The 16,540-nt window shown below is 45.5% G+C and overlaps 1 protein-coding gene across 5 annotated transcripts in view; it reads right to left on the bottom strand.

Annotated features, from left to right (window-relative positions):
• The window catches only part of RALGAPA2 (Ral GTPase activating protein catalytic subunit alpha 2), a 398,803-nt gene that overhangs the window by 241,355 nt on the left and 140,908 nt on the right, over positions 1-16,540 (bottom strand). For all 5 annotated transcript variants that reach the window (XM_088477338.1, XM_088477335.1, XM_088477337.1 and 2 more), the window contains 2 exons: positions 13,708-13,806; positions 11,091-11,246 (listed from right to left, as the gene is read on the bottom strand). In XM_088477338.1, coding sequence (XP_088333464.1) covers positions 11,091-11,246; positions 13,708-13,806 — 255 coding nt within the window. The remainder of the gene's footprint in view (positions 1-11,090; positions 11,247-13,707; positions 13,807-16,540) is intronic.

The following is a 16,540-nucleotide window of genomic DNA, read 5'->3' as shown; positions in this document are numbered from 1 at the left end:
TCATATCTATAGCCTGCGTGCATACATCATATCTATAGCCTGCGTGCATACATCATATCTATAGCCTGCGTGCATACATCATATCTATAGCCTGCGTGCATACATCATATCTATAGCCTGCGTGCATACATCATATCTATAGCCTGCGTGCATACATCATATCTATAGCCTGCGTGCATACATCATATCTATAGCCTGCGTGCATACATCATATCTATAGCCTGCGTGCATACATCATATCTATAGCCTGCGTGCATACATCATATCTATAGCCTGCGTGCATACATCATATCTATAGCCTGCGTGCATACATCATATCTATAGCCTGCGTGCATACATCATATCTATAGCCTGCGTGCATACATCATATCTATAGCCTGCGTGCAGCTTTGCAATTACGATACTTGATGAATAAAGCCCTACGTTTTCTTGCTATTTTAATTATAAATAATTTTTGGTATATTGTTTTTCAATTGTGAAGAGAAATAAAAAAACTAATGCTATTTTCAAATTGAAAAGTCTCCTGAAATGCAAAAAGATATAACGTGTGTATACTGCATAAATAATTACTGATATTGATGTTGGGGAAAAAATAGGGTCAGTAGTGAGCGGGTCAAAATCTGACTAATATCAATAATATGGAGTAAAGAAACAGCTTAAAGCAGTAAACCATCTGAAAGGATGATGCTAATGAAATCAGTAATAAAACTAGAGAAAACAAACATTGCCATGACCTTATTGGAAAGGGCCACTATAATGCCTCATACAGGCAGAGTATGTTCTACTTAAAAGCAAACAAACATACTGTAAGTAACATTTTAAACAGTGTTTAACTCCTTGGCTCCTGTTCTGCAGAGCTCCTGACTGTAATTGAGGTATGTGTAATTATTTCATATGTGACACTCAGGGGCTGACTGGGATGGAAAAGCAGCCCTAATGGGGGCTGGGTCTGTTGAGGGGGGCAGGATCTCTCCTCATAGGATTCTGAGTTGGACACAGTTGCAGCTTTCCTTGCATCTTTTGCTGCAGTTGCGTATTTAAGCTAATGCATCTACAATGGGCTTTTCTGGTGTATATCAGTGTTTCCAAATATGCAAGAAATGACAATGTGCAATCATGCTTTGTGCCTCTTTAGATGCCACCATCGATTGCTCCATTGGAACTTTCACCAGCCCTATGCTAGGTGCAGATCATTCATCTGAATATGGCCTCCAATGTGAGCAACCATTTGCCAACCCTCTGTAACCGCCCAGGAATGCCCAACACATTTCTAGTACACTTCTTACAGCATGTGTCGGAATTCGTACTGCAACTCTATAAGAGTACTATCCGGACGCATGTGCAGGTGTAACTCAGACACATGCACAGAGGAAAAACAGTGCACAGTGCACATTGGCTCCCACAGGAAAAAACACACACATTGGCCACCACAAGAAAAATAAAAACACATTGCAGGAAAAAAACATAACACATTGGCCTACACAAGAAAAAATGGGGTGAGCAGTTTACATCCCTTGGGCCAGGGGGGGGGTTGATGGTAGTGTATGTCCCTGGGCTGGGTGGTACTGTATGTCTAAGGGGCCAGTGTATGATCCTGAGGTAGGGTGGGTTATATTATATATATATAATATGAGATATGGTAAGAACTTACCCTTGTTATCTCTATTTCTACGAAGTCCATAGGGTTCCACAGGATACCTTGGGGTATAGGTGTGACGTCAGTCGCAGGGCACCAAAGAGTTAAGCTTTCAGCCTCCCAGGATGCACTAGGTCCCCCTCCTATACCCCGCCCCCGGGCCAAGGCACCTCAGTTAGTTACCAAGCCATAGGCCGGAGGAGGAGAAGGAAGAGAGAGAACAAAGATCTGGACACATACAAGAATCACATTCTCACCAGAGGGAGACGGAAAACCGGTGACCAGAGCAAAGCCCATCTGCAGCACAGGTGCGACAGGGCGGGAGTCCTGTGGAACCCTATGGACTTCGTAGAAATAGAGATAACAAGGGTAAGTTCTTACCATATCTCATATTTTCTACTTCAGGGTCCATAGGGTATCCACAGGATACCTTGGGGATGTCCCAAAGCAGTATCCTTTAAGGGTGGGGACGCTCCTGTGCAGAAAGGAGAATCCGCCGCCCGAAGGAAGCATCCTGAGAGGCGAAGGTGTCAAACCTGTAATACCTCACGAAGGTATGGACAGAAGACCACGTAGCAGCCTTGCAGATCTGAACTGCCGAGGCACCACGTCGAGCTGCCCACGAAGGACCCACAGACCTAGTGGAATGAGCCTTCAGAGAAGGAGGGACCGGTAGGCCTTCATGAAGATAAGCTTCAGAAATAGCCATACGGATCCAGGCTGCCAAAGTTTGCTTTGAAGCAGGCCAACCCTTTTTACGGAAGCCAAAGAGGACAAACAAAGCGTCCGACTTCCTAAACGAAGAAGTGCGGTCAACATAAGTCCTTAAGGCCCGCACAACATCCAATGAGGCCTCACCCACGGAAAGACCCGGTGAGTTAAAGGCCGGAACAACTATTTCCTCGTTAATATGAAACTGGGAAATAACTTTGGGAAGAAACTCGGGCCGAGTGCGGAGCACTGCCCTGTTCCCATAAAAAACCAAGAAAGGGGGTCTACAAGAAAGAGCCCCTAACTCAGAAACACGTCTGGCCGAAGCAATGGCCAGAAGGAAAACAGTCTTAGCTGTTAGCCATTTAAGATCCACTGAGCCCAGTGGTTCAAACGGCGGTCCTTGGAGAGCCCTCAGGACCACAGCCAAATCCCAAGGCGCCACAGGTGGAACAAAGGGCGGCTGAATGCGGAGAACACCCTGCATAAAGGTGCGCACATCCGGGATTGTAGCAATCCTACGGTGAAACCAGACAGATAGGGTCGAAACCTGTACCTTCAAAGAAGCAAGGCGAAGCCCATGATCTAGTCCCGCTTGCAGGAAGGCGAGAATCCGAGACAGACGAAACTCCCGCGGTGCATAACCTCTCGGTCGACACCACTGGAAGAACGTATGCCACACGCGATGGTATATCCTCGCGGAAGACGGTTTCCGAGCTCGTAACATGGTACGCACCACAGAGCTGGAAAACCCCCGGGACCTCAGCATGGCCGTCTCAACAGCCACGCCGTCAAAGACAGCCGAGTCAGGTCCGGGTGAAGGCAAGGACCCTGAGACAGAAGGTCCGGTCGTAGCGGCAACCGCAGAGGAATGTCCACGGACAGACCCTGAAGGTCTGAGAACCAGTGCCGTCTGGGCCACGCGGGAGCTATCAACAGGAGCGTCCCTCCTTCCTGTTTGAATTTCCGGATTACCCGTGGAAGAAGGGAGACCGGAGGGAACAGGTATGCGAACCGGAACGTCCACCGGACGGACAGAGCATCCACCAGAGACGCCCCTTTGTCTCTTGTGCGAGACCCGTACACCGGCAACTTGTTGTTGTGCCGGGACGCCATGAGGTCGATTTCTGGAAGACCCCACCTGTCCACCAGTAGTTGAAAAACGTCCGGGTGCAGGGACCATTCCCCCGGATGAACGTCCTGGCGACTTAGAAAGTCCGCCTCCCAATTGAGCACTCCCGGGATGAAGACCGCTGATATGGCCGGAAGATTGCGCTCCGCCCAAACCAGGATCCGAGAGACCTCTACGAGAGCCGCCCGACTGCGAGTTCCTCCTTGCCTGTTTATGTAGGCCACGGTGGTAGCGTTGTCCGACTGGACCTGCACCGGGCGACCCTGGAGAAACCGCTGTGCCTGCTGGAGAGCATTGAAGACCGCACGGAGTTCCAAGATATTTATTGGAAGCTCCGCTTCTGTCGGCGTCCACCTGCCCTGGAACAAGTGTGGACCCGAAACTGCTCCCCAGCCCCGAAGACTGGCGTCCGTTGTCAACAGGACCCAATTTGGAACCCAGAACGGACGTCCCTTGTTGAGGTGGGTCGTCTGTAACCACCACGTAAGGGACAGGCGAACCTCCTGGGTGAGCACAATCGTCTGGGACTTCAGAGACTGAGTCAGCCCGTTCCACTTGGACAGGATCAGGTGCTGCAGAGGTCTGGAGTGAAACTGGGCGTATTCCACCATGTCGAACACCGACACCATGGAGCCCAGTAACCTCATCGCCGAGTGTAAGGACACCCGGCGGCTGTGCAGACAACTGCGCACCCTTGACTGTAAAGCAGAGATCTTGTCCTCCGTCACGAAGATCCTTTGCTGTCCCGAGTCCAATAAGGCTCCAAGATGCAGAATCCTCCGAGACGGGATTAGAGTGGACTTCTGCCAGTTGATTAGCCAGCCGTGCCGTTGCAGCAGTGCAATGGTCAGGTCCAAGTGGCGTAACAGGAGCTCTGGAGATCCTGCCACCAATAACAGGTCGTCCAAATACGGCAACATGCGGACTCCCTGCAGCCGCAGAGAAGCCGCCATGACCGCCATCACCTTGGTGAAAACACGTGGTGCTGTTGCCAGGCCAAAAGGTAACGCCCGAAACTGGAAGTGGTCGCTGCTGATTGCAAACCTGAGGAACTGTTGATGGCGCCAAAGAATAGGGACATGCAGGTAAGCGTCCTGTATGTCCAATGACACCAAGTAGTCCCCAGGTTCCAGCGCCAGAATGATGGACCGTAGGGTCTCCATCCGAAACTTCGGGACCCGCAAAGACTTGTTGAGTGCTTTGAGGTTGAGTATCGGACGATATGACCCATTGGGTTTCTGTACCAAAAATAGATTTGAATAGAAACCCTGGCCCCTCTGGGAGAATGGAACCGCCACTATAACTCCAGCCTGGAGCATAGTGTGCAATACCTTCCGCAGCTCCGTAGCCTTGTTCCGGTCTGATGGGAGACCCGTGGTGAAGAAGCGAGCCGGGGGTCTGTGCCGGAAGGAGAGGGCGTATCCGTGGGAAACCACCTCCAGAACCCAAGTGTCTGTCGTAGTGGTCGACCAACACTGGGCGAACTGTAGCAGGCGGCCTCCCACCCTGGGATCCCCCAAAGGGAGGCCCGGACCGTCAGGCCGCAGGCTTGTCATCTGGCTTGGGGGCCGGACGTCTGGTACTCCATGCCTGCTTCCGGGGCTTGACCGATTTCTTAGGGCCAGCCTGTCGAGGAAACGACTGTGGTTTGGGCCTGCCCTGGGCCCTAGATGACCGAAAGGACGATGGTCCCGAACCAGAAGGAGCAGCGGCCGACGGGAGACAGGCAGATTTGGCTGCCGCCAGCGTGGCCACAATCTTATCCAGATCCGGACCGAAGAGAACTTCTCCGGTAAACGGCAACGCTTCCAGACCTTTCTTGGAATCTGCGTCCGCCTTCCAGGATCGCAGCCACAAGGTGCGACGAGCAGCTACCGCTGCTGAAGAAATTCTAGACACCAGAGTACTAATGTCTAGAGCCGCCTCGTTGATGTAGGTGGCCGAATCACGGAGATTGCCAATCAACTCCGCCTGATCGGCCGGACAGTCGGATTCAAAAGAAGCCTCTAATGAATCCGCCCAGCGCTCCATCGCTCTGGCAACCCAGCAAATGGCCATAGCCGGCCGTGCTGCCCCCCCTGCAAGGGAATAAGCGGACTTCAGGCAGATTTCTACCTTGCGGTCCGTAGCATCCTTAAGGGAGGACATGGATGGCATCGGCAATGTGGCACTACGGACAAGACGGGTCACGTGAGAATCCACCTGTGGAGGGGATTCCCACTTAGCAAAATAATTATCCGCGAACGGATAAGCCACCGCCAGGCGTCTCTGCGGCTGGTATCTTTTGCCAGGTTGTTTCCACGCCTCCTCTAAATGGTCCACCAACTGACCCGAAAGAGGAAAGACTGTGGCATCGCCCTTCACATCTTTGAAAAAGGCATACTTAGATTTAGCCGCTGGGGGAACTTCGTCCTCAATCACCAAGGCTGTGCGGACCGCCCGAATAAGTCCAGGAATATATACTTTGGACTTAGCATCAGCGTCCTTAGTATGGAGAGGTTCCTGATCGTAAGGATCTAGAATCTCCCCATCATCAGACGTCCCTTCGTCATCCTCATAAGGAGCGGACAGAGACGCCACCGGCCTTTTATGAGACCGCATCACAGACTCCCCTTGCAACACATCCGACAAGTGCTGTACAGAACTTGTCAGGGAGTTAACCCACGCTGGCTCCTGAGAACCCGGGAGCGGGGAAATAGGGAGACTGTGGGGTACCACCAATTGTCGTGGGAACCCCTGCATGGGTGACGACACCACAGACTGCTGGGACAAACCCATCGGAGTAAACGCGGGCTGCGGAGCTAACTGGCCCACTAAAGCTGTTAACGCCTGAGCGAAACAAGCCCAGGGCGGCTCCTGTACCGGTGCTGTAACCGTAATAGGCCGCGCCATGGACAAACACTGCCGGCAAAGGCCCTCCGCGCTACCCTCCCCCTCCGCTAACGGTACTTTGCACGTGGTACACTGTAGCCGGAGGGGAAAATCACTTTCAGACATGATGGCACCACGTATGTGACCTCTCTCACCAATTAAGTATTAAATAGGCGAGAGACCACCCTGCAGCACCGCACCGCAAGGGCTTTAGCAGAAAGAACAGGGACAGTAATAAAGCTGACAGTTTAGAGAAGAAAAGATTACAGGCAGCAGCGCTAGCACAGTCACATACAATGCAGAAAAATAACAATTCCTGCACTAACAGCGCTGATCACTCAACTACACAGACACAGGGCCTGGTAGGACACAGCGCTGCATACACAGACCTGACCACAGCGGAGGAGAGGTATGCGGGGGGACCCAGACCACGATGCTTCCGTCCAGCGCTTCCAGCAGCGTTCACCATGCGTTCTGGAGAAGATGGCCGCCGAGGAGCAGAGAGGAGGCTGGCCTGGGGGAGGAGCGCTGCCACAGGACCAGTCGGCAGCATGCAGAGAGGGCTGTGTGCAGCGGGGGAGGCGCCGGCTGTGAGACAGGGAAGGCGCGCTCCCCTGGCATGCATTTAACCCCTGGGACGCCGCAGCGCTACCGCTCTGCTGCGGTCCGCTGTCCCAGGGGGTAGTGGAAGCGCAGGTTGGTCGCCTGGCTCCACGCTGCAGCCAGTCCCCAGGGAGCCCCCTGCCTGGGGACTTAGGACCATGTGATCAGCGGGGACCCACCGCGGGACCCCGCTGCTTACCTCTGTCCCCCTTGAATCCGGCCATGGTCCGGAGCATCTGGGGTCACCGCTAGCTGTGACCCCAGACGCCCACCAGCATCCCCGGATCAGTACCGGCGTTCTGGTACCGGCGGGGTGTAGGGAAGACAGCATGGACGTCAGGACTGACTGTCCATGCTGTTCATCCAGATGTGCAGCCACAGCTGCATGAAGAATAAGCTTCAGGGGCTCTTCTAGCCCCCACTCCAACAGGTGCACCCGACTCCGGCCGGGCACCAAACTAAACTAACTGAGGTGCCTTGGCCCGGGGGCGGGGTATAGGAGGGGGACCTAGTGCATCCTGGGAGGCTGAAAGCTTAACTCTTTGGTGCCCTGCGACTGACGTCACACCTATACCCCAAGGTATCCTGTGGATACCCTATGGACCCTGAAGTAGAAATATATATATATATATATATATATACACACATATATATAGAACTTTGCACCTTGCCCTGGTGCCTTTGTTGGTGGTATATAGTCCAAGTAATAAAGGACAGCTCTCAGGGACTCACAAAGGGCAGGATACACCAAAGCTAGAAATGCGGTCAAACCTCGAAAATGGGGGGTTTGACCTCATTTCTCATATAAGTATATAGGAAGTCATATATATGAGATATTATATATATATATATATATATATATAGATATATATATATATAGATATATATATATATACTGAAAAATAAGAGACGTGTGCCTAATCGTGTAGTATTTAAAGTAAAGCAATCTGTGGTCCAAGTAATGTGCGTACCAAGAATATAATTTTTGAAAAGCTTATCTGATATCCAGGTCACACTCCTATGGTCAGGAAGCACGTGGTGCCAATAAGTTCTGGATATTAAACCAAGGGAAGGTACCCTCTTGAATAGACCTTAAAGAGAGGGCTTACACCAAGCCCATAAACACAATATGGTGTAGTATTTCCTTATGCAAACGTAGTGGATAGTAAACGTAAATAAATCTGCGTACCAGATAATGCAATATGTAGTGCATATAAGGATATCACTCCTTCCTGTTCCCCGTGTTGCAAAGATCACTTTCAATTTCATAAACCAGGTGTAACAGGCCTCAGACCATGAAAAAGGAGAGTAATCTCCGTAAATTATATTTTATTAACCAAGAACATGTAAATGGACAGACAAACTGGTAACAGGAATATATTAATTAAAATTGCTTATCTTAAATATGGTTTTAAGCGGAAAAGAGTCCACTTTGTTGGAGGTGCAGGAGAATAACATTATATATATTATATAAGAGATATAAGAGTATTATATATATATATATATCTACCTGGTGCTGCAGCACACTGGGCACAGTAATATTTGGCAGTACGCCGCTGGGAACTAGCAGCCTGGCACAGTGCTGCATTACATCTGCTGTCTGGTGTGACGCCTGTGAGGAGACTGGAGGCGGGCTGCGGAGGGGCTGGAGGCGGGGCAAAAGCTCCATCGGCCATATATATACATATATATATTATTTTAAACCGCACTAAGCTACTGCGCAAAGGTGCAGAAGCTCTGCAGCAGCCGGATCACGGCAGCGGAACCCCGGGGAGGCAGTTAGTGAAGGGCGGGCTGAGTGGCCATCGGCCACCAAAGGCACCGGCCCAGCAGGAACTGGCCTGGCGTCCCGGCGGCACAATCCGCCCCTGGTATACATCAGTGTGAGACTAAGGGCCTCATTTATCAACAAATTATATTCTTTTTATCACTCGTTACTAATCTTAAATTGAACTCCAACCAATCAGCTCCTAACAGTCATTTTTCAAACACATGACAGTTAGGAGCTGATTGGTTGGAGCACCATTTAAGATTAGTAATGAGTGATAACAAGAATCACTCTTTGATAAAAGAGGTCCCGAGTTTGCATCTGTATGTGAAGTGCTACGATGTAGAGGCTGCAGCTTTTTTCACGCCAAGTTCCATAGTACAGATTCAAGCTCAGTCACACACATATATATAGATGGAAGTCCCCTAGCACAGAAAGTGGGTGCCAAATCTTTCCGAATTTAGCAGTAAAACAAGAAAAGTCAGGCACAACTCTTCACTGCAGGCATCGTCTAACAGGTAGTGCCATTAGGTGTGGGTCCCTTGGATTCGAAATACGAGAAATCACATCATCACAAGAACAGGTTACATTGACCTCTGTGGATAAAGGGGTACTTTATTGCATTACTGTCACTAGAGAGGAGTACGTAAGAGACAGGAGGTTTGACACTGTGGTACTTCAATGACTAGAATAGAAGTTATGAAAAGGTTATTGTGTTCTGGTAAGAGAACACTCACTCAACCCCTATGCTAACATTATTATTATTTTAGCTTATTGATACGCAGGATATTGATTAAGAAAAATAAAAACTCTCCGGCATGAACTGGTGTATTCATGTGTGAACCAGTTTACCTGTGAACAGAGATATAAGGATAACATTTTTATAGGTTGAGTATGAAATAACGGCAGTCGGGATGACTACTGTCAAAATGCCGACAGCGGCATCCTGATGCTCGGTATCCCAACAGGGGTCGGGTAAGTATACTAACCCTCCCCTTTTCTCCCCCTAACACTCCTTTCTTGCACCCTAACCCTCCCAGTTAGTTCCTAAACCTAACCATCCCCCTTTAGTGACTAACCCTAACCCCTCCCCCCCAAAAGCCTAACACTACGAGGTATCTCTAGCAGCTAGTGGCAGCAGGCGTACGGAGTTGGTTAACACTATCAGTGTTTCTTCAAAGTCACTTCCCATGGGTGTATCCGGCATGAAGTATTAGAGCTGTTATTTCCAACGCGTTTCGGCCGGTATATTGTTGTACCTTGCCAACATTAACCGTTACATTGCCTTTGGGAACATTGGAAAGAGTTATGACACCAGAGAACCTAATCATTGTTGCTACATCTACACTGATTTTATCTCTACTACATTTTTTTTATTTTTATTTCATTATTTGAATTGGTCAATTTTTCTCAGTATCAACAAATTTTAATTAGTTAAATACTATATAGAATCCATATAACATATTTCTTTCTTCCCCCCACCTTTTATTCTCTTTACCTGTACCCACGCATTCTCAATCCCTTCCCCCGTCTGACCCATCCCCTTTCCCATTTTTTCCCAGCATCGGTTTCATTGGATTAGATTAGTGCCATTGGTTTTTTCACAAAATCTATACCATTTGACTTTACTAGTTTAATTACATTATTTATTAACACTAGTTTTATAACATAATATTCAATAAATATACACGATTTCAAACTCTTATTTACTCGTATGATTCCTTAGACATGATAATACTATGGTAGCCTACTAATAACATCAGGGCAGCAGTTACAATAGTCTACGTAATTTTTTATATAAAAAAAACACAATTTCTGCATATACATACGCGCACCGCATAATCATGTTAATTGAGCGCTAATTGGAGCAACACGAATAGTGTTTGTGGTACTGTACAATTATAGAGGTTAGTGGTGACCTCACCAGCAAGCTGCTCCCTATTTTTTCAATTGTCCCAAACCTGCAGTGCCAACATGCCCCCCTACATATTAAGGGCTTCACTGCTACTTCCTGGTGAAAAACAATGCCACACATGACGGGGGAAGCATGGAAAAAAGTGCTATAAAACAAATCTATTTAGCATACAGGGTGGGTAAGAAAATAAGACTTTTGCCAGGGCAAGTCTTATACCATGTACAGCAAACCGAACGCTAGCACGCAAGTAGGCCCTACTGGCAGAGCCGGCTCGGGATTAAGCCGCAATGGCAGAGTTGCATCATTAGAGTTTGTCACAGACTTCTATTGAAGTGCTACTGGCAGAAACAGTCCTCCAGCACTGACAGCTGGCAAATATATTGGTTTTGCCTTCACCTGCTATATAAAGTAGTATGAGAAAAAATAAAGTTAAACAAACTAATGTTAAACTTACTTGATCTTCGTGAATGAGGCCATTGTGCAGGACCATATAAAACTGAACCAAGACATCAGAGTTTGGTAGGACATCTTGACGTCTTGTCATCATCCCACATATGAGTTTGTAGGCCTGTAGCTTGCCCTCCTTGTATTCATTCGGCAGGGTAGTTGCCTGTTTAGAAATTAAGTGTTTTACCTCACAAAACATATAAAAATGAAGTAAAAGTATTATGCATAACCAAAATGAGAGGGCACTGTTACAGTCATGAGAAACGTTGTTCATTTGTGCTCTAAGACAAAGCAATGCTTTTGTCAACCTAAAATTAGTCACGACTATTGAATGCCAATAACTACAGGTGTGTCCTCATACATCTATCCTCAAAACGCCATGCAGCACAATATGCCTGGCGTGAGAGAGCATTCAGGTCCTGTGCAACTCTTCTAGCATCGAGCGCCTTTTTTTACCGAAAATATGTCTAAGATGCAATGTGATGTGACTTGGACGCACCATGAGACTGTGCAGATTAAATTGATATGTGACATTTGTATATCTCTGTGTGACAGACTGTAATCTGAACTTGGAGTGGAAAAAAAGCTGTGGCTGCTGCATGGTAGCACATTGCATGCTGATTGAGAGACTCAGTCTCACACAGATATACAGGTCTCACATCAATTTAATCAGCACAGCCTCCTGGCGCATTGCATTGTGACTTAGATGCATTTTCGGCAAAAAAAAAAAAAGGCGCAAAAAAGATGCCCAGTGCTAGAAGAGTCTCACAGGACTGAGGCACATCTGTAGATCATTTGCTATTATATACCCTATTTTTCCACCTACATTCTTTCTCATTCAGATTCACAAGACGGACAACAGTAAAGGTGTTATTCTGTACGTTGGATAGAGTTCTCACACCTTTATATATCATTGATAAAATAAATGGGGTAAGATTAATTGAATATACAGGTTGAGTCTCCCATATCCAAAATGCTTGGGACCAGAAGAATTTTGGATAACGGATTTTTCCAAATTTTGAAATATTTGCATACCATAATGATATCTTGTGAATGGGACAGAAAGACTAAACACAGAATGCATTTATGTTTCATATATACCTTATACACAAAGCCTAAAAGGTAATTTTATACAATAGTTTTAATAATTTTGTGCACCAAAGTTTGTCAACATACACAAAGTTCATTTATGTTTCATATACACCTTATACACAGACTGAAGGCAATATTTTTAATAATTTTGTGCATTAAACAAAGTTTGTGTACATTTAACCATCAGAAAGCAAAGTTGTCTATCTCAGTCACGCTCAAAAAATTCCATGTTTTGGAATATTCTGTATTTCGGAATATTTGTATATGGAAGACTCGACCTGTATTAGGAACTGTATAATCATCACAAGAAAAAAAAAATCAAATCACCCCCAGAATAAAACCATGTACAAATCAATTCACACAATGATGATCCTAGGAACAAATAGTAAAGAGAAAGTTTCTGTACAAAGATATCAGATGTGTCAAATGAAGAAGAGACACGGAGATATCCATAATAAAGACTCTGCAGATGCCGATAATGGGTGTGAAACATAACATCAATGCCTACGGTGTAACAATTATAGAGGTGGGATAGATTCAGTCATCTGAAAATACACATAGGATGGTTATACCTACAAATAAATAGTATCGCTACATAAAGTTAGAATGTAGTGTATATAGCGAGTACCACTATACACGTCACAAAGATGAGAGGATAATGCCTGTATTTACTAGGCAGGTGATACCATTATTATATATTTACAACAAAAAGAATCTAGTATTTATTTTATTGTACATAGCTAAACTTCAGAGAACTTAAACACACATATATAGTCCACCTGTATAACCACTTGTATATGTTATTTGCAGCATCATTTAAAATAAATGCGCGTTACAATAAAAAACAAATTCCTCCACTATCTAATTTTGGGGGAAAGGTTTTAATTTCCATCTCACCATTTTGTTATAGCACATCCTCTGGGTGATCAGAGGGTACAGTAATAGCCTTTGCCTGATCCAGCTACAATGACACTGCATAAGACAGCTATCGATGCCAGCGTATACCAATGTGTACAAGTCCTACAGATTGCTTAGGATATTGCCACAAATTAAATATGGAGCCATATCAGTTTATGATTATCTTATGACACAAACATAGTCACCTACTGACCATCCTTATACTGTATGTAAAAGTTAATTCCAGCATTTAAAATGTGCAGGCATGGTGGACTCATACAGCTATCCTTTTTGCGCCATATGGCGCATGACGACTCAGTCGCTCCTCCACGAGCAGATATTTCGGTAATCAGGTACTTTTTCCTGAATTTTGCATCTTAATTCCCTAATACTGCACAAAGTACTTATGATTACTATTTTTCTGTTGCAAAAGTATTGGTATACAGAAGCAGATTAAGATGCATATTTTAAGAAAAAAATCGCATGGTGCGGCTAAGTGGCAAAGTCAGCGGGTTGCCAAACAGGGCTATTTGGCGCGATTTGAGGATAGCTGTAGGTAGGTAGACACATCTGGATTAAAATAATAAAGGTTAACTGTGAAAGTAAGATTCAAAAACAACATAGGTATTCCTCACCTTAAACAACCATGAAGCAAACATTCTAAGCGGTGGGATCAAAATAGGGGGCGGAGGGGAAGATTGATTGTCCAGGCTGATTGACAGATTGTCTCTGATCTGCAGGTGGGAAACACACAAAACATGTTTATTTATGCTCTTCAAAATAATAATGGCAACTATTAAATTCAGTAATCGTTTAAATCTAGTGCTATATATGCATAGTAAGTATAAACATGTCTACTTATACAAGTAAACCTCTCTCTCACTGGTGCTGCTCCAGCCTTATACTCAGCATTGTTAGAAGCACAGGAGCAGCAGACCTGCATGTCACGTGATCTCCTCTGCACCACACAGGAAGGTCACACCACAGGGGATTCAGGGGTGGGCTCTGGTTAGTGTGTTCTCTTCTTCTTCTGCACATGCCAGTTGTAAAGGTAATAGGGAAAGAGGTATGATGGGCACATGGTGGAGGTGACGGGTAAGTGGGGGAGCTCTGGTGTACATGTAGGACATCAGGGGGTTAAATGAGTGAATGTGGGTGCATTTTGTTGGAAGTGGAATTCTGAGGACCTGTGGGACTATTTCAAATGGGAGATCTGAGTGCAGGTAATGGAATTTTGTAGTAAGTGAGAAGTATGTGGGGGTATTTGGGTAGACTGATGCAAACCAAGTTTTTTTCCGGGCTGTTTTGTCATTCTTCATATTAAGGGTAACATGCAGACCTTTTGAAGTTCAGAAGGGTACACAATACACATGCCATCCTTGAAGTATGTTACTGGTCTATATGTTACAATATTCTCTTATTCTTTATCATCATACTGCGCTGTGCACATCAGTATTTAAGCACTGCTGCCACCTACTGTTTAAATAGTAAAGTACAGTTGACAGATACTGAAACCAAGGACAGACTCTACTGCATTACAAAATTGTTTACAATACAAAAGTTTCTTAGGGTTTATGTATTTCCAGGTAAAATAAGAGTCTAGGGAGCCTATGTATTAATAACTGCGGAACTGCCGCAATTATTAAGGATTTGTATCACGACAGATATTATTTTTAATGAAACTATCCCCGCTATATACAAAGGGGAACTCGCAGCGACAGCGGTGGCGGTAACCGCAGTACCTGCGAGTTATATTCCCGGCATGTTTCCAGAGCCGGGAGATCTCCTCTCCTTGTTGGTAAGCCTCCATAGGCTTAAAGCAGTTTACACCATCTAAACATGGTGTAAACTAACGGGGCCAAACTCAAAAAAGCTTCACTTTTCGAAGTTTGGTACATAGCTTGGTCTTTTTGGACTACACACAGAGGGAGGAAGTGTCAGTAGTGATTAACAAGAAGTATATAAAGATATGCTTCAAAAGAGCTACACCTGCCATGGGTAGGGTACGCCCTCCATCTTCAAATTATGCATGCTGACCCAAAGATACCTTTATATGTTTGAAATCCTCTGCACTTATACTGAGTGCGGTACGTTATATACTCCTGGGGCCACTTATAGCTGATATATCTTGGTGATAAAGATACCTGTATATGCTGTGCACTACATTTGGAAGTGTGAGTTGGGGTACACTGATTGTTTCTCACCTGTTCTTAGTGTGGGCCTATATAAGATATTACTGAATTACTTCATGGAAAGGAAGAAAAACTGTACTACATACATCTATTTCCCTTGCATTACTTTTTCGCATATGAGTTGAGAAGATTAAGAGGAAGAACTATCTTTCCACCAAAGCATCAACCTCGCTCATCAATAGAAGGGATGTATTATTATGTATTCATTGTCTATAGAGCGCCCAACTTATGAGTCCCATGATTTTCTGTTGGATAAACTCAAGCGCCATGGTCCTTAAACATTTGAAACAATATGACCCTGATCTAATTTGCCTTACTGAGACGCATTTAGTTGGGAGTAAGCGGCTTTCCCTTAAAAGGCCGTGGGTGGGGTGGGCATTTAATGCCTCTTTTACGTCAGTTTCCAGGGGAGTCTCTATTTTAATTAAAAATGTGCACTGATCCGGGGGGGTGAAACGTGTTTCTTGACTAAAAGATTAATTCAATTGCCCTCATTATTCTAGCTATATACATTTCTCCTCCTTTTTCGTATGAGATACTAAAAAAGGCTGCAGGTTTCGTGGGTAATTCTCCATCCACATCAGTAATATGTATACAGCCTGTACAGCTGAGACAGATCGCTAGTGTAAATGTGCAAATTTAATGAATAAATGAAAGTAAATAATATTATATACTAAAAACTGATCTAATAAGTTGAAAAAAAAATAGAATCAGAATAAAAATTAATTATGCATTAACAGTATATGAGTTAGAACAGTAAAAGTTTTTTTGAAAAAAAGTTGTAAACAAATATATGTTTATAGCCTTTTTAGAGCTTACGATCGGGCAAGGTGCGGCAATAGGAGGTCCAGTGTTTGCTTTGGGGGAGAGTTCTTCACCCCAATGGGGCTTCAAATACTGCTGTCCCCACCTGAGAGTAGGTGGTCATGCAACATTCTTTTCCTCGCGGTTACCGGTGATGTGCGGCAGGGACCCGGCCTGATGACCACGGCGATTCCTGACTAAGTAAGACGCCGGGTTCTTCTTTGTAAGGTCCTTGCTTTCTCCAGCTACTATTTGCTCTCACGCTCCCACTCTAACCAACGCATTTTGCATCACTCATGATTTTTGTCAAGGATGGTTGATGTTTTTTCTGTTAGTCCTTTAATAGGGAAACTTCATTGGGAATTAGGAAGTGTGCTTGTGTGGCGGCAACCGCATGGTCCTATGAGCCATTGATTAAATCTATATACTGGTGTGCTTTTTTAAAATAAAAAATTAAATAAATAGAAAATAC

This window comes from Taudactylus pleione, unplaced genomic scaffold, assembly GCF_031769625.1.
Source record: "Taudactylus pleione unplaced genomic scaffold, aTauple2 ptg000201l, whole genome shotgun sequence".
NCBI classification, from domain to species: Eukaryota; Metazoa; Chordata; class Amphibia; order Anura; family Myobatrachidae; genus Taudactylus; species Taudactylus pleione.
This window is presented reverse-complemented; position numbering and strand designations above follow the sequence as displayed.